The sequence below is a fragment of the Callorhinus ursinus genome, unplaced genomic scaffold (genome assembly GCF_003265705.2).
Source record: "Callorhinus ursinus isolate GAN/ISIS: 27379988/994484 unplaced genomic scaffold, GSC_fseal_2.0 scaffold10, whole genome shotgun sequence".
NCBI lineage: Eukaryota > Metazoa > Chordata > Mammalia > Carnivora > Otariidae > Callorhinus > Callorhinus ursinus.
This window is the reverse complement of record NW_027397072.1, coordinates 34,961,645-34,986,567: the sequence shown is the minus strand read 5'-3', so window position 1 is coordinate 34,986,567 and position 24,923 is coordinate 34,961,645. Positions and strand designations below refer to the sequence as shown.

The 24,923-nt window shown below is 36.7% G+C and overlaps 1 protein-coding gene across 2 annotated transcripts in view; it reads right to left on the bottom strand.

The window, feature by feature from the left end:
• Positions 1-24,923, bottom strand: part of EML4 (EMAP like 4) — a 147,301-nt gene that overhangs the window by 75,015 nt on the left and 47,363 nt on the right. For both annotated transcript variants that reach the window (XM_025868128.2, XM_025868129.2), the window contains exon 2: positions 11,436-11,618. In XM_025868128.2, the coding sequence (XP_025723913.1) occupies positions 11,436-11,618 (183 nt within the window). The remainder of the gene's footprint in view (positions 1-11,435; positions 11,619-24,923) is intronic.

Genomic DNA, 24,923 nt, shown 5'->3' with positions numbered 1-24,923 from the left:
ACATTCTGATTACCCCAGACACCCTCTACTCACTGAATAGTCACTCCCCATTCTCTCCTTCTTCCCCCCACAGCCCATGTCAACCATTAATTTGCATTATCTCTATATATCTGCCTATTCTGAATACTTCATATACATGGAATCATACAATATGTGCTCTTTTATGTCTGGGTTATTTTACTTGGCACAATGTTTTCGAGGTTCATCCATGTGGCAGCATTTATGAGTACTTTATTGCTTTTTATGGCTGAGTAATAGTCCATTGTATGAATATACCACATCTTGTTTATCCATTTATCTGTTGAGGGACATCTAGATTGTTTTAATCTTTAGGCTACTGTGAATTGTACTTCCATAAACACTTGCATACAAGTTTTCATTCGAACATCTGTTTTCACTTTTGAAAGGGTACAGAACTAAGGAGTAGAACCGCTGGGTCACATGGTATTTTATGTACATTAACACAGCAGCTGCACCATTTACAATTCCACCAGCAATGTCTAAAGTATACTTATTTCACCACATCCTTGCCAACACTTGCTATTTTCATTTTATAAAAAGAAGGTATTTATCTTGGTGGGGGGCAGAGGGAAAGGAAGAGGGAGAGAATCTCAAGCACACTCCACACTGAGTGTGGAGCCTGCTGTGGGGCTCGATCTCACCACCCTGAGATCATGACCAGAGTCAAAATCAAGAGGCAGACGCTTAATCAACTGAGCCATCCAGGTGGCCCGCATTTTTTAAAATTAAAGCTAAACTTAATATAAAGTGCTCAGTTAACATTAAGTGCCATTTCACTGTAGTTTTGATTTGCATTTCCCTAATGAGAATCTCACTGAGTTTGTTAGCCAGTGAGATGTGTAAATCTCCTTTAGAGAATTATCTATTCAAGTCCTTTGCCCATTTTTCAATAAGACAATATGATGTGAATTATTCATAATGCTCTCTTACAATCCTTTTATTTCTGAAAGGTCCCCACTTTCATTTCTGATTTTAGCAATTTAAATCTTCCTTCTTTTTCATTCTACCTAAAAGCTTGTCACATTCGTTGTAAAAAACCAACATTTGGTTACATTGGTTCTGTTGTTTTTCTGTTCTCTACTTCATTTATCTCTAATCTTTATTATTTCTTTCCCTCTGCTAGCATTGCACTGGGTTTAGTATTTTTTTTCTATTTTTTTAAAGTTAGGTTACTGATTTGAGATGTTTTAGCGTAGGCATTTACAGCTACAGATTTTCCTCTGAACACTGCTTTTGCCATATCAACAGTTGGTTTTGAAATATATATATATACATATATATATATTTTACTTTTTGTTACATACCAAAAAAACCCATTAACCACTACATGAAAACAAGCAAACAAACATATAGTCTGCAATCCACTTTTTTGCTCTTTCAATGTCCCAAACCTCATCTCAAAAAGGAGATCAATCACACCCATTAGGTATGGTACTATAGCTGTATACCTTTTACATTATTGCTATTACATCAAAACCAAAAACCAAAAAAATGCAAGTGTTGAAAAGGATGTGAAGAAACTGGAATTCTTGTGTATTTCTGGTAGGAATGCACCTCAACCTGCAATCTATCATCTAACCACTCCACAGACATTTTTCTTGCCAAGATGGTGATCTTGGTTCTTTGCACTAAATGCAATGGATACTTTCCAGTCCTTATCTTGCTCAACGTTCCTTCAGCATCGAATACTGCTGATCATTCAGGCAAGGACAATGTCCTTAGTTTCGAGGACACTGCCTTTGCCTGAATTTCTTCTTAGCTCTTTGACAATTTTTTCTCACTCTCATTTGCTGGATCTTCTTTTCCTGCTTAGATCCCCCCCACCCCAAAATTTATTTATCTGAAAGAGACAACGAGAGTGCTCAAACAGGGGGAGGGACAGAGGAAGAGGGAGGGAGAGAGAATATCCAAGCTGACTCCCTGATGAAACAAAGTGTTTACAAAAGAGTAAAAGGCAGTTAACTAGCATCAAGGAGTTCAAAACCTTGCAAGAGAATCATGCTGGCAATGAAAATATGTGGTAAGTGCAGTAACAGTGATATGAACATAATATCATGGAAGTACAAAGACACATAATTCTGTAAAGATGACTAGGAACACAGAGCTCAAGAAAGATCTAGAAGAAATGCACAACAAACTGTTAAGCCAGGTAAAACATAGGTGATAAGATACTTGGATCTTATTCTAGTATGTGTAAAGAAACAGGAAGAATGTAATAGCAAAGTGGGGTGTCGATGTGTGCATGGAAGGGAGGAGATAGACAAAAAGCTCTTTATATGGTGAGAATGTAGAACAAGAGGGAAGAGTTCAGCTGGCAGAGGTAAGCAGTAGTCAGATCATGGAGACTTTAGTACAGAGGATAGAGACCACTACAAGGTTTTGAGCTGAAAAAAGGAATTATTTCAATTTACATTTTAGAGAAAACCCTCTAGTGGCTATGTGAAGAGCAGATTTCAGGGCAGTGATCCAAGCGTAAGATGATGGGGACCTGAATTAAGAGCCTGGTAGTATGAATGCAGAGGAGGAGTCAGTTTTAAGAAATGTTTAAGACAAAGAATAAGGAGTTCAGTTTGGGGACATTTTATAGTTACGAATTCTAAAGGATATACACACAAGCAGAATAATCTAGTAAGTAGACAGACAATTCTGAAGTGAAGTCCACATCTGGGAACAATTTGGGAACTGGCACTAATAAGTGGCTGTGAAAATCATGAAGGTAGGTGAGTGCTGATGCTACCTCCTACAAGGAACCTTCAACTCCAGTTTAAGTATTTATCCTAGGTGTTCCTACAGCACCCTAAATTTACCTTTTTAATACCAATTACTTATAATTTTGTAATTCTGATCTGTCTTCTCAGTTTACCTGAGGTCCTTTGGGGGCAAGGCAGTGTTTTTTCTTTCTTTAATCTGCAGCACCTAACACAGTGCCTTATACAGTGAAAAGATGAAGGAAATAGACACTGTCAATACAGTGATGTGGAGTATTATTAATTATCAAACGTTTGCTATGTGCTAGGCATTGTCCCAGATACTTTACAAGTAGTATATCCTTTAATTTTAAGCAAAATCCTAAGAGGGATTTACTATTATCATCCTAATTTTACTGAAGAAATTGGAGAGATTATTAACATGCTCAGAGTTCTATTGTAGTAGGCAGTGAAATGAAAATGTGAGTCCAGGCAGAAGGAATAATAAGTAAGTAGAAAGAAAGAATTCTGCCTAACGTAGAGTGACATTTTAAGCTGTGTCAGGGTAACAGATAGGAATTTACCAGGGGGAGTATGGGAAAAGGAAATTCTAAGTAGGTAATAGTACTAAATCACAAGGTCCCCAGATACTAATAAAAATAGGAAGAAAAGGCCAAAAGAAGATTTTCATGGTCCCTTTCAATCCTATAGTTTAATTTGAGATAGCTCTTGGTACTGGGAATCCTTAGTATTTGGATGAAAGAGTGAATGATCTCCCAAGGTAGAGGCAATGCATTAAGTAAAGCAGAGGCAAAAAACCAAAAAGGAACTGTGGGTGAATGCTTGTTTTTCAGTTGAGAAGTCTAAAGTGTATTCTTTGAAAATCAGGAACTGGAAGAATGGAACATAAAAATGATTACTGCAGTTACACAAATCCATGACTGGAATGCACCATTAGAAAGAGACACAGACACACAGACACACACACACCCCTCCTCTCCTCCAGGGCTGGAATGCACCATTAGAGAGAGACACAGACACAGACACACACACACACACACCCCTGCTCTCCTCCAGGGCTGGAATGCACCATTAGAGAGAGACACAGACACAGACACAGACACAGACACAGACACAGACACAGACACAGACACACACACACACACACCCCTGCTCTCCTCCAGGGCTGGAATGCACCATTAGAGAGAGACACACACACACACACACACAGACACACACACACAGAGACACACACAGACACACACACAGACACACAGACACACACACACACACACACACACACACACACACACACACACACACACACACACACACACACACACACACACCTGCTCTCCTCCAGGGCTTGGGCATTATAAAGTTTGAGCCATAATCTCAAAGAGTAGCCTACAAGACTGGAAGCAACAGTAACCTCTAGTAACCAAAGGTCCAAAAGTAAAAGAAATTCTAATTCTGAGCAGCAAACCAGCTGAAATAAAGAGAAATTTAGGCTAAAAGTCTATAAACCAGGAAGGTACTGATTTAGTTTTAATCACAGCAGAAACCATCACAGTGCCAGTTAAAAGCCAACAATAATTTTTATATTTTATGATATGAGAATACTAACCATACAGTTTATATTCCTGATGGCAGACCCGAGCATATGACCTTTCTAATAACTTAAGCCTGACAATTCCTAAATACTAATGAACTTCACTATACTCTAGACTCACACAGTAAAGTTATCACTAGAAACTGCTACATATTCCAAATCTCAAAATCTAGGGGCACCTGGGTGGCTCAGTTGGTTAACCATCCGACTCTTGGTTTCAGCTCAGGTCATGATTTCAGGGTCATGAGACTGGGCCCCACGTAGGGCTCTGTGCTTGGCATGGAGTCTGCTCGGGTTTCTTTCTGCCTCCTCTCCCTTGACCACTGCTCCCCCCCAAATAAATAAAATCTTCAAAATCTCAAATTCTAAAATCCTGACTACCCTCATCCATAAGAACCTCTTGTTCCTGCATCTATCCCAATCCCCCTCTAAAGCATTTTTTTTAACCACAATTTCCTACTTCTAAAACTTTCTTCTTTTTAAGATTTTAGTTTTTAAGGGAGAGAGAGAGAGCGAGAAAGAGAGTGAGAAAGCACAAGCAGAGGAGGGGCAGAGGCAGAGGGAGAAGCAGACTCCCCAATGAGCAGAAAGCCGACGTGGGGCCTGATCCCAGGACCCTGGGATCATGACCTGAGCTGAAGGCAGATGCTTAACCCTCTGAGCCACCCAGGAGCCCCTAAAACTTTCTTCTTCCCACATTCAATTTAACATGTTCTTATTGAGTTATCCCAAGAGTAGTTATGTTAGTAAGAAAACTGTCCCACCTTCAAATAGTTTACAGTCTAGCAGGAACATCAAATATACATATCAAAACAGACACACAAAACACTTTTTTTTTTTTTAAAGATTTTATATATTTATATGACAGAGAAACACAGCGAGAGAGGGAACACAAGCAGGGGGAATGGGAGAGGGAGAAGCAGGCTTCCTGCTGAGCAGGGAGCCCAATGCGGAGCTTGATCCCAGGACCCTGGGATCGTGACCTGAGCCGAAGGCAGACGCTTAGCGACTGAGCCACCCAGGCGCCTCCACAAAAAACTTTTTAAGCAATTCCAAGAAGAGACAAAAGTGGAAGTATTTTCAGGAAATAGTTTGAGCTTTATAAATAATGAGAAAATATGTGATCAGGAGAAGGGTAAAGGTAGTCTATGGAGGAAGAACTCTAGTTGATAATTCAAAATCTTTTATTTATTTCAGATTCTCTATCATATGCCCCACAGCTCCAACTGCAGACCTCTTCCACTCTCTTCATATAGTCAAGCTCCACTCCTTTTGTCTCACAGGAAGGTGTACTTTAGTCACTTTAACTCCTAATGGCTACTAATTTTTTTAAAAATATATTTTGAGCTGGGTTCACCTGGGTGGTTCAGTCGGTTAAGCGTCTGACTCTTGATAGCTCAGGTCCTGAGCTCAGGGTCATGAGTTCAAGCCCAGGATGGAGCCTACAGAAAGGAAGGAAGAAAGGAAGAAGCAAAGGAAGGAGGGAGGAAGGAAGGAAGGACGAAATACAGAAAGACAGATAGACAAGTATATTTTGAGTTGAAATGACCAAAGAAGGATTTGACCTTCATATAGAAATGGAACTCTGGAAACTGTGATGGCTGCCTGGTCTAAGGCAGTATCAACTCATATACTTCTATATACAAAGAGCATCTCAGAAGTCTGATCTGTTGTCAAATTAATAAAACACTCTCCCATCTCCTCCTACAATTACCAGTCATTTTACCCAAAGGCCCACCAGGGAAATTCACACCTTCCAACCTGATTAGTGTAATTTACTTATCAACAGCATTTATAGCAAACTTATGACAATCTCTGTCTTCTCCCAAATATTATTTGGAGTAAGAGGCAGTGATACAGACCTGTGTCTATATGCTATCCCAGATTCTTCATAATTAGGATTGTTTTCTTTTAGAAAACTGACATCCTCTACATCTCAGTTTTGCCTCTGGGTTCTCTCATTTCTCAAGTGGCATTTGCAATGCTTGATACTTTTGAATTACCAGCAGTTTCCTGGTTTAAAATGAGTGATTCCCACCTTCAGATAAATTTGACTCTTTTGCTTGTATACCATTGTATACTAACAGCTTGTCTACCATTGTATGCTAACAGCTTGTCTTCACATAATGCCACTGGGCTGTATTCTCAAAACATTCATTTGGTCACCCCAAGAGGTCTTAGTGGGTTTCCCAGGCACCAGCTGTGACAGAATTTGTCTTCCTGGCAGTTAATACTGCCAAAGTGTTCCCTGAGCCTTCCCATTTGTTCCAAAGTACAGGTAATTTTTTTTTCTTTTGGCAGGAACTTAGTTGCAACTGCTGCATATATTATGAACACAGGCCGTCAAAAGGAAAAATTCTCCAAAACAAAAGAAGGTATATGAGAAACTTAAATGACTGGCTACCTTAAAAACTGTTAGGAAAACTTTCTACCTCAGATAAGCGTCTAGCATAATATACTCAAGAAAAAATAGGGCTTAGCTTTTAATACTGCTGGCACATGGGAGAGGATAAACAAAAAGAAGAGAACTAAAAATACTGAAATGACTAGTTAGATGTATCTCTGATTTTGGCATTTACTGAATGGCAATACTACTATGAAGTGACACAGTAGAATGTCATTAAGCCATCAGCATACACACCATTAACAGTTTTAGTCACACCTAAAGTCAAATCATGCCCTCCATATCACCACCATCTATAAAACTAGTTGACTTTATCAATAAGGAAGCTTACTACACTTTTAACCACAGCTTCGTAAAAAGGTTTCACACTTATTTATCCATGGGGTTTAGCCTTACTTCTAAAGAAAAATCCTCTAGAAAATGTAGCTGTAAGATAGTGATTATTGTCCTGTCAGTAATTTATGTGAAAGTGATTATGATAAATTCTAATTTCACAGAGGACTAAAAAAATTCACATAAGATAAAAATTTTCCACAGTATGGGAAATTACCTTTTCAATAGAAAAAAATACAAAATATCCACAAAATAATTTAAATTTTTAAAAATATTTTATAAAAAAATCTTCATTAGAAAATAGTTTGCTTAAAATGTTTTTTCCAAATATTTGTATAATTAATATATTAATCCTGTTTAATATGAAAATTGACAGTTGACTGGGGCACCTTGGTGGCTCAGTCAGTTAACTGTCTGACTCTTGATCATGTCATGATCTCAGGGTTGTGGGATCGACTCCCGCATCAGGCTCTGTGCTCAGCATGGAGTATGAGCTTGTCCCTCTCCCTCTGTTCCTCACCCTGCTCTCTGTCTCTCTCTAAAATAAAAAAAAAACCAAACTGATAGTTGATCTATTAGGTTATATACATTTGTCAAAGGTGAAGAATCACCTAATATTTTTCCAATTATTTCTACTGTGTACTATATATAAACTCCAAGATAAAGCTGTTTAGAATTTCCAATAATAAATTATAAAACTTTAAATATGTATTTCTCTTGATGTCTAAATATCAATCGGGGGGGGGGGCCTGGGTGGCTCAGTCGTTAAAAGTCTGCCTTCAGCTCAGGTCATGATCAAGCCCCACATCGGGCTCCCTGCTCGGCAGGAAGCCCGCTTCTCCCCCTCCCACTCCCCTGGCTTGTGTTCCTGCTCTCGCTCTCTCTCTGTCAAATAAATAAAATCTTTAAAAAAAAAAAAATCAATCTTGGAAAACATAACTGGTCAGGAAAATTTCTCCACTAAAGGGAACTAGAGTAATTAATTCTTTTTTTTTTTTTAAAGATTTTATTTATTTATTTGACAGAGAGATAGAGAGCACAAGTAGGCAGAGAGGCAGACAGAGGGAGAAGGTTCAGAAGCAGGCTCCCCGCCGAGCAGGGAGCCTGACGTGGGGCTCGATCCCAGGACCCTGGGATCATGACCTGAGCTGAAGGCAGCTGCTTAACTGACTGAGCCACCCAGGCGACCCTAGAGTAATTAATTCTTAACAATGATTCATGCTCACCTCTAAAATAATATTTCCCCAAATTATTATATAATCAACTCCCCCACTAATCGATTTTATGGATAGCATTTCAAAGTCTGGACCTAAAGTAATGAAGTAACTTAAAGAATAATTACTAATGGACCCCATGTCAGAATGTAACCATGTTGGCACATTTTAAGAATAGCAGTCATAGTAAACTTATGAAGTAGAATAATGGAAAGGAGCTCGGTATCTAATTAATAAAGTTATTAATAAGAATTAAGAATTGGTAGTATGTGGTGGAAAAAAGTTCCAATACAGCAGCTACAGGTGGCTCTGTAACTCCAGAACTGGGTAAGTCTCGATTAAAGAGCCTTAAATAAAACTGATCCTAAATTCACTTCAGAGACAAAGAATATGACTAAGGACAACTAAAAAAAAAATACTAGAAAGAGTAACTTACAAAAAGTATGTTCCTGGAGAATAGGAACTACAGATATTTAATTGTATTTGTATTTTATGACACCGAAACAGGTAAGTGCTAAGTAACTGGTGTATCAAACTACCATCACCTACCAAAATTTTTAAAAGCGGTTTTTAAATTTCTCTATAAATATTTTTTTACTGAAATACCTTGGTAAATAAAAAAAAAAAACAGAAAAAATGTTTAAATTTTTCTCAACATAAAATTACAATGTGCTGTTGTTTAAGCCTAGTAAAAAATTCTTAATTTTTTAAACTAATATGAACTATTTAAAATAAGCTTTCAAAAATATTGTGGATAATAACCAAACGCTGCATCATTTTCTCTTTCAGAATTAAAGTACTTATACAGAGTCAGAAGCTGAGGGTACATAACATCAGTTATAGATGGTAAGCATGTTCTTTCTCTACAATAAGTTTACCTTCCCTGTAAAACCCACATACATCAACTGATCTGGCTCCTCATTCTGCGCTAACAACTCCAGAATCCTTTATTAAAATCAATTTATAACTAAATAAAGTTTTGCCTGGCTTGATCTTGGCAGTCCTCAAATAAATTTAAAGATTGCAATATAACATTGTCAGTCAAAGTGGTTTCTATTAAGTCTTTTGGTAAACTTTCCCCTATCACTGACACATTTATCTTACTAACCACTAATGGAGAAGATCAATCCAGCCACCTCTCTAACTCTCCATTATTAACTACCCAGGCCTAGCCTCTTTGAGGGTGGGAGGTCTAAGAATGGGAATCATGTTGTATATCTATACCACATTCTCTTTATCCATTCATTTACTCAAAGTACAGCATAGGGAATATTGTTACTAATATAATAATGTATGGTGACAGACAGTGACAACACTTATCATGGTGAGCACTGAGTATAAATAAAATTGTTGAATCATGATACTGTACACCTGAAACTAACAGCATTAAATGTCAACTATATACTTCAAAAATAAAAATTAAAAATAAGTTAAAGAAGAAAATAAAAAAGAAAAAGAATGGGAACCACAAAGCCAGGCAGAATGAACCACCTCAATGCTTTCAAGGTGTCTCGGCATCTTTTTCATATGTCTATGGTCTTCCATTCTCTCATCATTCCAACTCACCCTTTTCACCACCTAGGAACAGTCTTATCTTCTTAAAGAGCATCACTGTCTCCTGAGGAAGAGTGCTAAGGAATGAAAAGTGCCAGCCCTAACAACTGTGATTATTTAGTAGGCCCATTCAGGCTTATCTCTTTCCAGTCTATCTCAGAGGTAGTCTTCTAAGGCCAATAGTTTCTTACCTGCTCTATGATCCTTGTTCAAACTCTGAGGAAACTTGCCTCATCAATTACTACTCCCCACTGACACCCCCACTAATATCATCTTCCTCTTTTCTGCCTCTTTGTCCTCAACATATCTTTGAGCTTGAGTCTATAACATCTTAAAAAATAAAAATTAAAGCTGACCTTCAATTTAGCATCTTCCTCTAGCTACTACCATCTTCCCCTCCCAGGCAAATTTTTTGAAAGTGTGGCTATAGTTCCACAATGCTCAACTGCTGCTTCTCAAAATACTGTAATTTGATATGCAATCCTATCACTCCACTACAATTGCTTGTGGAGGTTTCTATTAATCTCATAATTGCCAAATCCAATGGTCACCTCTCACTCTTTGTTTTATTCATCCTCTTTGTAGTATCTGGCAACATGAATCACTCTTTCTTTGCTGAAATACTAGAGCTCCCAACACAACAATCAGGAACCTTACTCTCATTTTACATCCTCTTTCTATGGCTTCAACTATTACCCGTAAGCTGAATATTCCCAAATTCTTACTGCTAGCCAAGATTAGCGTGAACACTAGACCTGCAATTCAGCTATCTATGTGTCTATCTCCACACCATATATACCACAAACTCAACATTGAGAAACAGAATTCATAAATAGCCTCACTTTTCCCACTGCCAAAATGGGGGACAATTATGCCTATGTTTACCTAATCTATGAAAAAAATCACAAGATATATGAAATAATAGAATCAATTGCTTAATACGAAAGAATTTTAAATTCTTTCTAGGTGGTTGGAGGCAGGGAAAGGCCACAGGATATCTGCCCCAAACTCAGAATAATCGCATCCTAATGACTTTCTCTCAACCTGCAAAAACCCTCAATATCTAGAAGTTAAAATTAACATTGTACGGGGGTTGGTAATGAGTCTCAGAGTTTAAATTCTTCAGGATTCTGCTCACCAATGACCAATGAAGGCTTGGAATAAGGCTATTTAAATTCTGATGACTTTTATAATTTCTGACTGACTCAAAAAGGACTGACTCAAAAAGTACATATGAGTGCCTACCTGCTATGTTCAAGATACAATGCTAATTACTATGGGAGACCCAAAAAGAAGATTCAGTTCCTGCCATTAGTAAATTTGTTATCTAATTGGAATATACTAAATTCACACAAATATTATGAAAGCCTTTAAGTATAATCAGTGGTATTACAAAAAAAATTCCCATTTAAAATAATAAATAGTAAGCTTTCGGAATTTCTTGGGAATAAAAAAAAAGAAAATGAAAAACTATAGTCACAGTTAATCCAAAAGAGAAATATAGTTTACACTCCCAATTTCAATGTCACTGATAAAATAGACAAGTTTTATATATTACTGCAAAGAAAGTGTTTCAAAAAGAAGATTCTTCCTACTTTAATAACAAATACCTTTACTTGGAACTGATTTTTTCACTGAGGCTACATGATCTTCAGAGATTGCAAGACGCCTCAAAACATCAGCCAAAGCTGCCTTTAGCACAGTGATTTCATCTTCTTGTTGCTGAACTCGTAACTCAAGAGCTGAGAGGCGATCTTGAACATCAGATGTACTTGCAGCAGAAATACTATCATCTATAAAATGAAGAAAATACGGATTTTTTAAAGTGAACTGTTTAAGAAAGAATTTAACAACAAATCAGATCTATTCAGGTCTTTTAAAAGATGATAAAAATTGAGGAAAAAACTAAAACCACCATTTTTACACAGATTAACTTCTGTAAATATTTTCATAGCTATCTGAATGAATTAAAAATAGTAAAAGTTAATATATCTGACATATAATTAAAATTATGAAAATTTTCCCCATGATCAAATTTTCCCTATTATTATACTATCGCCTTAATTGGTTTTTTCATCAAAACGTTCTCTAAATATATCACTTTGAAGACTTCTAGAAACTTGCAAGACAAGAAACTATCTAAAGCATCCTTTTTTTTTTTTTTTTTAAAGATTTATTTGAGAGAGAGAGTGTGTGCGCACCAGCAAACAGGGGTGGGAGTAGGGGTGGGGCAAAGGCAGAGAATCTTCAAGCAGACTCCCTGCTGAGTGTGCAACCTGACTAGGGCCTAGATCTCAAGACCCATGAGGTCATGACCTGAGTCAGACGCTCAACCGACTGAGTCACCCAGGCACCCCACCAAAACACCCTTTTTAATCACCACATCATTATCCTACTTCTCTATGAAAATAAGGAGTACAAATCACTTCAGTTTTCCTTTATGTATCAGATCAGGAACCACTCACATTCAGCATCAATGATCAGAAAAAGCACTCTTTATTTCAGTCTTTACTATTATACTCCCCAAATGCTACAAAATACTGCTATATATTCTTGCTGTTCTTTCTTACCCACTGATGTCCCAACCTCTTGAAAAAAAAAAAGTGTGGTTTCTATAGAGTAGATAGCTAATACTTATCTGCCTTAGGTATGTAATAACAACAACAAAAAGACTAAACAAAGTTTAGCTACAACATAGCAATTACAAACCACTTCCAAAGCTATGTATCTTTAGAGTACACTGTTTGTTGGGTCAGTCATAACCCAAAAGTACAGAAATTCCAATTGTTGTTGGCTAATTCACTATAAGCAGGAAAATTCAGAGGGGAATTCAGATTCTTACATAAGAATGGTTTGCACCAGAGTGATATAAACCAGATCAGTCATTCGCACAATAAGGCACAGTGTGCCATTTTTCTCATAGAGATAATGTACTATCCATCTTCTTAAAAAGACAATTTAACTCAGAGTTAAAAGAAAAAAAAAACCTTCAGCATTTCCATTTATTATGGAGCAGTAAACAATACTTACATTTAAGTTCATATATGCCTAAAAACCTCTCAGGCATACATATGTACTCTCTTCTGCCTTTAGAGGTGTTTCATGGACAATCTTTCAGAAGTACTGGTATGGAAGGAAAATTATCTTCAATTTAGACTTTAACAACAATTAGTTGTATAATCTCAGGCAAATTATTTTACTTTTTTGAACCTCAATTTCTTCATCTTTAAAGAGGTTATGAGGAAGGTGCCTAGGACATGTCTGACATCCAATAAATGTTAAGATATAACAGAAGAGTACAAAAGTTACAATCTGAGAGCTTTGGGTGCATTTTTTACATAAAAGGCAGACCTGTCAAACTCTCAGATGCTTAAGGACTAGTAAGAACAATTCCATTTCCAACTTCAGAATTTTTAATATTTGAGGTTTTTTTTTTTTTTTCCATTTCCATAGTGGTCCAGCTAAACTCTAGCTGAGCCACACTCTTTGTGTGTTGTATTACATCACTATTATTTTTTTAAGATTTATTTATTTGGGGGGGGAGAATGGGGAGGCAAAGGGAGAGGGAGAATCCCAAGCTGACTCCATGCTGAGTGTGGAACCTGACACAGGGCTCAATCTCATGACCCTGAGCTCATGACCTGAGCCAAAACCAACAGTCAGACACTTAACCGACTGAGCCACCCAGGCATCCCTAGTCACTATTATTTTTGTCTGCCCAGAATGCTTTCCTATTTTCCTCCTTCTGGTGGGAAGAACAGCAGCTCTTCTCTTTTGTGGAACTCCATCATTTTCAAAGTCCCATCAGAGCCATTAATCAATGATGCCTTGTTATCCCCTCTACCACCCTACACTATTAATAGGCTGAACCATACGAAATGGTTTTTTTAGTTGGTAAAAAAATATGATTAACTATTAGCAATTTCATATGGTTTAATCTAATACTACCTAAGGGGTGGTTGTGAAATGTGAGGTAGGCCAAATGGAATCCTCCCAAGTTTCCCAAAGAGGAAACTGCAGCCATTCCTTCTTCTTGGTTTACTAACTATAAGGACAAAGACCTAGAGCCATTAGTGACAGAGTTCTGACTGCCCTGAGATCCAGTTCTAATCTCTGAAGTCCTGGACCTTCAATTTTCAGAGATGCTCTAATATTCCTCCTAGCTAATTATGTAACCTAATAAATTCCCTTTTTGCAAGCCATTTCTTGTAACCCAAAGGTCCTGACAAAGTCAGTAAATTATATGGACATGCCATTCTACACTATTCTTAATTTCTGAAGGATGAGCTATATATTTAAATTACAGTCAGAGGGGAGTCTGGGTGGCTTAGCCAGTTGGGTGTCTGCCTTCAGCTGGGGGTTATGATCTCAGGATCCTGGGATTGAGCCCCACTTCGGACTCCCTGCTCTGCGGAGAGTCTGCTTCTCCCTCTCCTTTTGCCCCTCTGCCTCGCTTGTGCTCTCTCTCTCTCTCTCTTGATCTCACATAAAATCTTTAAAAAAATAAATTACAATAACAGATAAAATATTTATGTGATTTTTATAAACACATGATCTTCTTAATTATTTCGGGAAGGTACAGAGCCTGGTGGAAAGATTATCAGACTATAATGGCAAGGTTATAGTACTCAGTTTTACTACTGGCATGGTAACCAGCTTTCACTTTTGTCAAGTCACTTAACTTTTCTAAACTTATTATTTTTTAAAATTTTTAAAAAGATATATTTATTTCTGAGAGAGTGAGCAAGCACAAGCAGGGGAAAGGTGGAGGGGGCAGAGGGAGAGGGGAAGCAGACTCCCTGCCGAGCGTGGAGCCTGATGCGGGGCTCAATCTCCTGACCCAGAGATCATGACCTGAGCTAAAACCAAGAGCCAGACGCTTAACCAACTGAGCCACCCAGGTGCTCCAATGACTGAGGTTTTTATTATGTGAAACTTAGATAGTTGTATGAAAGGTGGTTCAGCTTGTAAAAATCCTACCATGACCTGCTGGATACTGTGATAAGACACAAGGACAATTTTTCAAAGGGCATAACAAATACAAGGTTAACTATTAACAATGTCCTGCATTTATATTGTACCTTTCATATTTATTATCATATCCCCTTCCTCACACTATCTATATTTTATATTTGAGTAAACAGCTTGAGAAGTTAAATACCTTGCCCAAGGTCACCAAATCAGTCTTGATACCTGAGACTCAAACACAGGACTCTTGACTCACAATTCAAGTGCCCTTTACTCTATTTCACGCTGCATTCTTAAAATGAATCACAGGAGGACCAAATAAATATATTTTTTTCACAAAGCTACTAAAGGGGTTTAAACTACTGAGTGACATAGTCAGGTTTTTGTTTTGAAAAAGTCATTTTCGTTTCTGTGTGGAATTGGGCTGGAATAGAATAAGCGTAAATATAAGACCAGGCAAGAGGCTATTGTAGTAACCCATGTGAAAAGTGATGGTGGCCTAGGATAGGGTTAAGGTGTGTGTGTGTCTCAATTTGTTGAAGACAAGTATGTCTGCCATTAGTATAAACATTATCACAATGCTCCTTCTTGCACTCTCAACTTTCCCCCTTTGTAAGATCTATTACAAGGTCAGCAGCAGTGGAGACACAAAGGAACATAGCAGCTGAGCCTCACAGTTCCTTATAGCTCCAAAATTCTATAACCCCTTCCTGTCTAAAATCTTGGCTCTTCACCTTTTCAGGGGCAAGAATCTCTTTGGGAATCCAACAAAAGCTATGGAAGAATAGTGCATGAACTCTAGTGATACATGGCTGGAGTAAATCTGTTTGCTACTTGCCAGCTCTGTGACTGGTTTCCTCATGTGTAATTTCTTCATGCTAATTAGTACTTATCTTGGGCTTGAAGTTGTTAGATAAAATAATACACAGTACTGCCATACAGTGAGGGTTCAATAAGTTTCTATCCTGTATAGTGATGGGTTTTTTTTACTACACTGTTTTACTATTGCCACAAAATTGGAAACGACCTAAAGTCCATGGATGTGGATAGTAAGCAATGATACGTTTATATCGTAGAAAATTAAAAACAATGAGGTAGGTATATAAACTAAAATCTGAAAGATCTACAAGATAACTTAAGTTGAATAACCAAACTGCAAGACAATATATACTGAATAATTTATTAAAATACACACATGCACCAACATACTTCTAAAAAAACAAGCTTTCTATTTAAATATGTATATAATGTACACATAGGAAAAAGTCTAGAAGGATATACATCAAACTGGTGATTGCATTATTTCTAAGAGAGTGAGTAGAAAGATAGAAGTAATTTTTGCTTTTCATGTATTTCCATACTATCTGAAATTCACCATAAAAATGTATTATATGTTACTTAATCTTAAGTTAAAATGCATCGCTTTTGAAGCTTGATTTCTTAAATCAAGTTTCCTCCAGACACAGTGTTCTAATTTAAAAAAAAAAAAAAACTAGACTATAAGGCAATTAACTTATATTTGCACTCACTGATTACTAAGGCTAGAAAAGAGACTATCTTAAAGACCAACAACCCATCCTGCCATTTTATAGATAAATAAACTAGGACTCTGGGTAATCAGATGAGTTATTCTTGGTCACACAGCAAATTGGGGTTAGAGTTCCTCTCTCAGATACTCTACAGAATCCATCGTTCTTGTCTACTTTGAAAACTTTGTCCTTTTTGTTCCTCTCTCAATCTCTAATGCACCATACTCTTGTTCACAAAATATAACTGTTCAGTAAAAAGAATATATCTACTTTCTGGGAGCTTTTTGTTTTTGTTTTTTTTTTGGAGAGAAAAAGGGGTGGGGGGAGAGAATTTAAAAAAGGGGAAGGAGCAGAAGGAGAGGGAGAGAATCGTAAGCAGGCTCCATGCCCAGCAGGAAGCTGATCTCACAACCCTGAGATCATGACCTGAGCCAAAATCCAGAGTCAGACGCTTAATTGACTGGACCATCCAGGCACCCCTCTGGGAGCTTTTTCATTCCCTTTTCCTAATCCAAGTATATTAGCTCTTTTTCCTTATACCACAGTAGTCTCTCATGTCTTTGCTCCTTCTCAAAATAGTTCTAGCCTTGAAAGCTGAAATATGAACTACAAATGAATTCTCAAGCGTTGTTAAACTCACCGTGGGGTCAGGGTGAGGGAGGTGAATGGAGAGAGAAAGGAAGTCCATTAGTCTATTTATTGGCATAATTAAGTCTCTTATTAGAGGTGCAAAGTTATATGTAACTAGTAAGCTTCAGTATTCAATATTATAGTTTAAAACTACAATGACAGCTGTTCATTATGCTTTTACTATAATGAATCAGTTAATTTGGCTTCTGAGTTAAGAAATATATTGCCTTTGCAGAGATAAGTATATTTTATTCTAAATATCCAAAAATTGGCAATCCAGCATCACATCAGAATTAGACATGCCTATATATTCTAGCTCCTTTTCAATGCCAATGATTTTGTGTAAATCTAAAATAAAATACTTTCTTGCTTTCCTAACAAGGGCATACAATTATACTTTAGACACTTCTAGATGACTCAATCTTCATTGAGAATATTAATTACTTTGTGCTGCAAACACTGTGATAGAGTGATGCCCTAGAGACTACTATATTTCTAATTAAATAATTGAAAGTATTACATTTTCAAATTTCTAATTTTTCTTGCTACCTTTTCTCTTCCCTTTTTGCCGTTAGGATTAACCATGCCTGGCTATAGCAACACTCCTTCCCAATCTAATTTCCTACATTGTGGAATCTTGGATAACCAAGCTTTTTGAACTGTTTATAAAAACAGAAAATAATCTCTGAAATTAGGACTTCTATTATTTAAAAATTTTTATTAGATTATGCATATTACATATGTATACATTATATATATGATTTATACCATCTAAACAGAGGAAAAAAACAAGGCAGCCCCAGGCCTAATATTTGTGTCGTTGGAGGCCCAGAGGGTGAGAAAAGGATTCTAGCTGGAAAAAAAAATGTGAAGAAATAACTGCTAAACTTCCCAAATTAAAATTTACAAATTCATTAAACTTAAGTATATTTTGAAGTCTCTATCTCCACCACACACAAAAATCAAATCCATGTAGATTAAAGAATTCAAGGCAAAATTATAAAACCTATAGAAAGTAAGAGAGAATATCTTCATACTCTGGAAGTAGAGGGGAGGATCCTAAATGACACAGAAAGGATTACCCATAAAAGATATTTACCTACATTAAAATTCAGAAGGTATGCTTATTAAAAGACACAATAAAGAGAAAAAGCGCTTTAGAAACTGGGAGAAGATGGTTTTAACATCTATAGCTGGTAAAAGATTAGTATCCTGAATAAAGAATTCCTACAAATTGGTAAGACATAATCCTACAGAAAAACCTTGACATAAAATTCTACAGTAAAGACCTTGACTAAGCATCTCAAAGGAAAAGGAACAAATGGCCAATGAACATACGAAATGAGGCTCAATCACCTCATTATTAATTTTGGTAAACTGAAACCATATTAAACTGTTCTGTACTCACCAAACTGGCAAAACACTGAAAGGGTGACAATATCAAGTGTTCCCAAGGATACAAAGTAATGTGAACTTCACACAGTACTGGTAGGAGGTACACTGTTTCAATGACTCTGGGGGAAAAACCAACTTATGGAATCATCTGGTAAAACTAAGGATGCACTCACCTTATGACCCAGCGATTCCACTCCTCGGTGTGTATGTCCTACCCTACGGCACCGCTAGCAAATGTTTTCTGTTAAAGAGCTAGATAGTAAACATTTTAGGTTTTACAGACCCTACAGCCTCTGAAGCAACTACTCAGATCTGCCTTTGTAATACAAAAACAGCTACAGATAAATATGTAAATGACTGGGTATGGCTATGTTCCAATAAAACTTTACTTACAAAACAGGCTGTCTGCCAGGCATTCCCAATCTCTGCTCTTGTACACATACACCAAGAGACATGTTCCAGAATGTTTACAACAGCATAGTTCAAAATAGAAACAAACTGGGAAAAAACTAAATGTTCATCAACTGTAAAATGGGTAAATTAACTGTGATACAAACATTCAACAGAATATTAGAGTGGTAAGCTATGGCTACATGCAACATCATGTATGAATCTCAGGAATATACTGGTAAGTATAAAAAGCAAGTCAGATGAACTTTATAAAAGTTCAAAAAACACAAAAGTAAATAATATATTATTTAGAAAGCAAGAGAATAATATACACAAAATTTATGACAATAGTTACTTCTGGTGATATAGGGCAAAGGATAGTAGAGGGAGGAATCCACAGGTAATATAACATTTGTGTCATAAAAACAAAACATATATTGTGTTACACTTTGGCGGGGGTGTGGAGAGTCAAGTGGTTTTTCTCTTCTGAAAAGAACTTTGGGGATGAGTAAATCATAGTTGGTTTCCTCACTTTATTTTCTGGAGAACAATGAAACCAATCTTTGCAAATTAAATTCCAAAACAGATAAAAAGTAGAGATGTTACTTCCAAAAAACTGAGGTTTTATGTCCTAAAAACAACTAAACCAGATGGTTTTTTTTAAAAAAGATTTTTAAATTTTTATTTATTTGACAGAGAGAGAGAACACAGCAGGGGGAGTGGGAGAGGGAGAAGGCCCGCTGATGAGCAGGGAGCCTGATGCGGGACTGGATCCCAGGACCCTGGGATCATGACCTGAGCCGAAGGCAGACGCCCAACGACTGAGCCAGCCAGGCGCCCCTAAACCAGATGGTTTTTATGACAATTTTGAGAGCTAACGGTAGGACCCTTAGTTGTTACCTATAAATCTCTGGGGGGAAAAATAACCCATTTCAGAAAAGTATATTATTCAATACACAATACCATCCAAAGAAAAAACTCTTTATCTCCTTGCTAAAGCACTTACATTAAGACACTGGCAGGCTTTATTGGGGAGAAAGATAATGCAGATTAGATTAGAGGAGCTAGTAAGAATGAAGAAACATGAGAAAACAGTTACAATACCATGCACTGTTTACAACTTAAAAAAATTTGGCACTAGCTTAAAGGACTATCAATAGGCAACTTTGTTTAAATAAATGGTATACTATATAGCTCTTAAAACAGATGATGTATATTTGTAACCATAAATAAATTTAATAAGAGTGACAACATACTATGAAGAGAAAAAAATTCGCAAAGCAAACAATTTTAGTATATTCTGTGTAAAACTGTATATCCATGAGTATACATGTACATACAGATATAGAGACTACAGGTATATCTCTAAGAAACAGGATTTATGAGGATTTTTGCTACCCTATACTTTTAGATGAATTTTCTGCAGATAAACACAAAATCTGTGTAAATGATTTTTTTTTTATTTTTTAAAGATTTTTATTTTATTTGACACAGAGAGAGACAGCAAGAGAGGGAACACAAGCAGGGAGAATGTGAGAGGGAGAAGCAGGCTTCCCGTGGAGCAGGGAACCCGATGCGGGGCTTGATCCCAGGACCCCGGGACCATGACCTGAGCTGAAGGCAGACGCCCAACGACTGAGCCACCCAGGTGCCCCTGTGTAAATAAAATTTAAATTATTTTCTCAGTTAAAAAAAAGCAAAGCTAATTTAGGCTGTGAGATAAACCTATTTAGTAAATTTTCAATGCAAATTTGGTTAATTCGTAGATTTTTATACATAATGAATGAAAGTATTTCTGTAAAAGTATAAATATATTGATGTTCAAAAAGAATATTCTCAGGCTAATAAGGCACACAAAAATCAATACAATACGTTTGAAAGAAGACCTGGCATTTAAACATTATTTCTTCAAAACACAAAACACAATTACAAATGACTTGCCACATTAAATTCATATGACAAGTGATTTAACAACTTATTTTTTTGTTTTGTTCTAAAGTGGAATTGGTTGTCTTCAAATATTATTGCATAAAGACAGAAATATTTAAGGACTATAATCAATAAGTCATGCACTATGTACTCTTCAACAGCTAAAATTTATTTGTGGAAATAAACCAAGAAAATACATTCAGAAAAACATAGCAGCCTTTAGGAAGATATATTTATGCAGGAAACAAGGTTTCTTACTTATCATAATCTACTTCCAAAAATCACACTTTTCTCTCCAAGTTTTAATAAGGCATTTCAACTGTTAAATGCTTGACTATTTTTGTTAGTAAATGACAATATTAATTACTTCCAGTTAACAATATGATAATATGAAAATAAGATTTCTGCCTTCAATGAAATAACACAATGTTGTTGACTTATTTTCCATTTTTAGAATGGTGTTTTTTTCATTGTAAGATAGTCTTACTAAAAATTCATCTACTAGCATAAATTAAAAGAGAAACTGTGTTAAGTAAAAAAATGAAAAACATTTTTGCTACTCTAAGTATGGTGGCTGGTCCTAAGGAAGGACTTTACTTCACTGTATCACCAGGATTCATTCACAATTAAAATTGGCTTCTCCCCCCCAAACTCTTAACACAGAAGAATTAAAAACAGATAATTCTGCTTCTGATGAAATTTTTTGGTTAGACCTCATAGAAGCAAACGTCAAGCTTAATTACACAATTTATGATTTGCTATTATTTTAGAGAGGCATTTTTGGATTATTTTCTATCAAAAGCTGCTGTTTTAATTTCTTCCCCCTCAGGAATAATATAATGGCCATTCTTTTCAGGAGGCAAGGAAAGAACAAGTTGAGCAAAGCCCACTCTGCCCTCATAACAGGATTATATTTGTTTATACAGTGAGTTCAGTCTTAAATACTTTATGAAGGTATATAGGCAAATATTTATGCCGCTATTGACACATATATTTAAAGAGAGGAGGGAGGGAAAAAAAGAACTGATCTAGATTCATTCCTAAGTCCTCAGACTTCTATTGTCATGAGTAAAGTCTATGAGACAGGTCTGCTGCATTACCAGGAAAGGAAAGATACATTATCAGTGCAGAAGTTCGAAGTGTGGAGGAAACATACACGGCCGGGAGACCAGGCAAGCTGTCTTCCATTCTTGCCCGCTGCGTTACAAGCAATATAAACCAGTTCTGTCTACGTTTCCTGCTGCCTTCCCTGATAGTTCCAGGGCAAATCCCAGCTCTCTAAATCTCACAACATACTTTACATTCTGAGGAAATCCTCCCGGTCCAGATGGCCCACCACAAAGCCCTTCTATGTTGGCACAAATAAAAACTTCTTAAGATAGCTCTTCTCCTGCCCCTTTACTCTCTCAAGTAAAGAAAAGTTTTCTACTTCTTTATAAAGAGAGACAAAGACACTGAAGGAGCAAAGAGAGCATGCAGCCAAAAGAGGGTAAAGATACAGACAAAAAACTTGGGCTGCTTTGGAGAGTGGTTAAACTCCAGGCATAGGCAGAAACACATGAATTAATACACTACATGAATATTCACTATAATTTTGTTGTCCTCAGATAACCACTTTTCTTATCTTCTTTTAATTAAGGATAAGATACAATTGCTTCAAATACAAAATTCAGTTTTTGCCTTCTGAAACACAAAACATACTAAAGAGTTTCTATAAATAACAGAGTTAAAGCCCCCAAAGTATTTTTTCTACTAGGAAATAAACAATGTGTGTACAAAGTGGCAAGTCATATTTCCTTTTTCCCTTTTGTTTTGAATAAAATAAAATCCACCTGAACTGTAAAGAAATTAAAAGAATTATCACTTTTCAATGATTTTTGAAACTTTAGTGTTAAAACATGGCTGATTCATTATAACCATTTTATATAACATATAAAAAAGACAATAAATCACAACGAAGTTGAATTTATTGAAATAAGGAAATTTGGGCGCCTGGGTGGCTCAGTTGGTTAAGCGACTGCCTTCGGCTCAGGTCATGATCCTGGAGTCCTGGGATCGAGTCCCACATCGGGCTCCCTGCTCAGCAGGGAGTCTGCTTCTCCCTCTGACCCTCTTCCCTCTCGTGCTATCTCTCATTCTTTCTCTCTCAAATAAATAAAATCTTAAAAAAAAAAATTTATCATATTAACAGAAAATAAAATCATTTGAACAGAGAAAAGGCATTTAATGAAATTTAATATCTATCAAAACAAAAACATTAAATAGAAGGGAACATTCTTAATCCGATTTAAAAAGGCACGATATTTTCTGCATTTCTCGCTCTTGCTAGCTAGACACACACATACATAAACATAGATGTGTTCTTCTTACAACGACTGACAGACACTCCTTTCACCCAAAAGCAAGGTCTGTGTTCCCTTCTCTTGTATCTGGGTGGGGGCTTGTGACTACTCCAACCAGAGTATGGCAAAAGAAAGGCTTATATATGACTTCTGAGATGAGGCTGTAAAAAGGATACACCTTCTACCTGGCTTTCCCTGCTTTGGGAATGCTTGCTTTAGGAGAAACCAGCCACCAGGCTGTGAAGAAGCTCACACTAGCCCATATGGAAGAGCTTCCACCTGGAAGGATTCAGGTAGAAGGGAAAGGAGGCTCCCTGCAAAGAGCCAGCATCAACAATCAGACATACGAGTAAATGAGCCTTCAGATGGTTCCTTCCCTCTGCCTTTGCATCTTGCAGTCAAGGCTTGAAACAACACAAAGCAGAGACAAGCCTTCCACGGTATGCCCTATCTAAATTCCTAATTCAGAGAAACCATGATCATAAGAAATGGTTCCTTTATGCCATTAAAGTTTTAATTGATTATACAGCCATAGTAAGTGCAACATGCATATACCAAAAATTTAAAAACTACATCATCATATTCAATGTTGAAATACTGAAAGTTTTCCTTTTCAGATAGGGAACAAAATAAACAAGGATGTCTACTCTCACAACTTCTATTTTATACTGCAATCCTACTTAGTTCAGTAAGAAAAAGAGAAATAAAGATTAAAAAGAAATAAAACTATCATTCACAGACAATATGATTATGTATATAAAAATCCCAAAAACATACAGACAGTTGATTAGAACAGTGAGCTTATTAGCAAGGTTGATGGATATAGGTCAACACAAAAAATCAACTATATTACTATACCCTAGCAATAAACAGGAAAAAAAAATGGCTTTAAGATAAGAGCACCAAAAAACAAACAAAAAACCCTAGTAATAAAAGTGATAAAACAATGTTCAAGATCTCTGCACATAAAACTAGTAAATGTTGGGGCACCTGGGTGGTTCAGTCGGTTAAGCATCTGCCTTCGGCTCAGGTCATGATCCCAGAGTCCCGGGATCAAGCCCCGCACAGGGCTCCCTGCTCAGCGGGGAGTCTGCTTCTTCCTCTCCCTCTGCCTCTGCCTGCCGCTCTGCCTACTTGTGCTATCTCTCTGTCAAGTAAATAAATAAAATCTTAAAAAAAAAACACAACACAACTAGTAAATGTTGTTGGGAGAAATTAAAGACCTAAATAATATACTTATCTAAGTATACTATGTTCACAGACTGAAGACTCAATGAAAATATACCACTTTCACCCTAACTGATCTGGAAATTTAATGCAATACAGAAAAAAATCCAATACTTTGTGTGTGAGTATGCATGTGTATGTTCATGTGCATGGAATCTGGTACATTTATTCTAATTTATAAAGAAAAGCAAAAGTCAAGAATAAGTAAAACCCTCTTGAACAAGAAGAAAAAGGTAGGTACACTTACCCTACTAGATATCAAGACTTATTATGAAACTAAAGTGATTAAGACAAAGGTAGACAAATAGACCCATGGAAATGAAAAGAGAATCCAAAAAATAAACACACTCATATACAGACCAAAGGCAGTGCTTTAGAGGTCCAGGGAACCAAGATTCATGCCAGTAAATAATGCTGGGTCAAGTGGATCTCCACACAGGGTGGAAAATGAACTTGACCCTTGCCTCACAGTATATACAAAAATCAATTTCAGGTGGACTATAGATGTAAATGTGAAAGACAAAACAATAAAGCTTTTAGAAGATACTTAAAGAAAATACAGAAATCATTATTGATAAAGGAAAAGATTAATAGTGGGACCAACCTTGGGCACCTGGGTGGCTCAGTCCTTAAGCGTCTGCCTTCGGCTCAGGTCATGATCTCAGGGTCCTGGGATCAAGTCCCACAT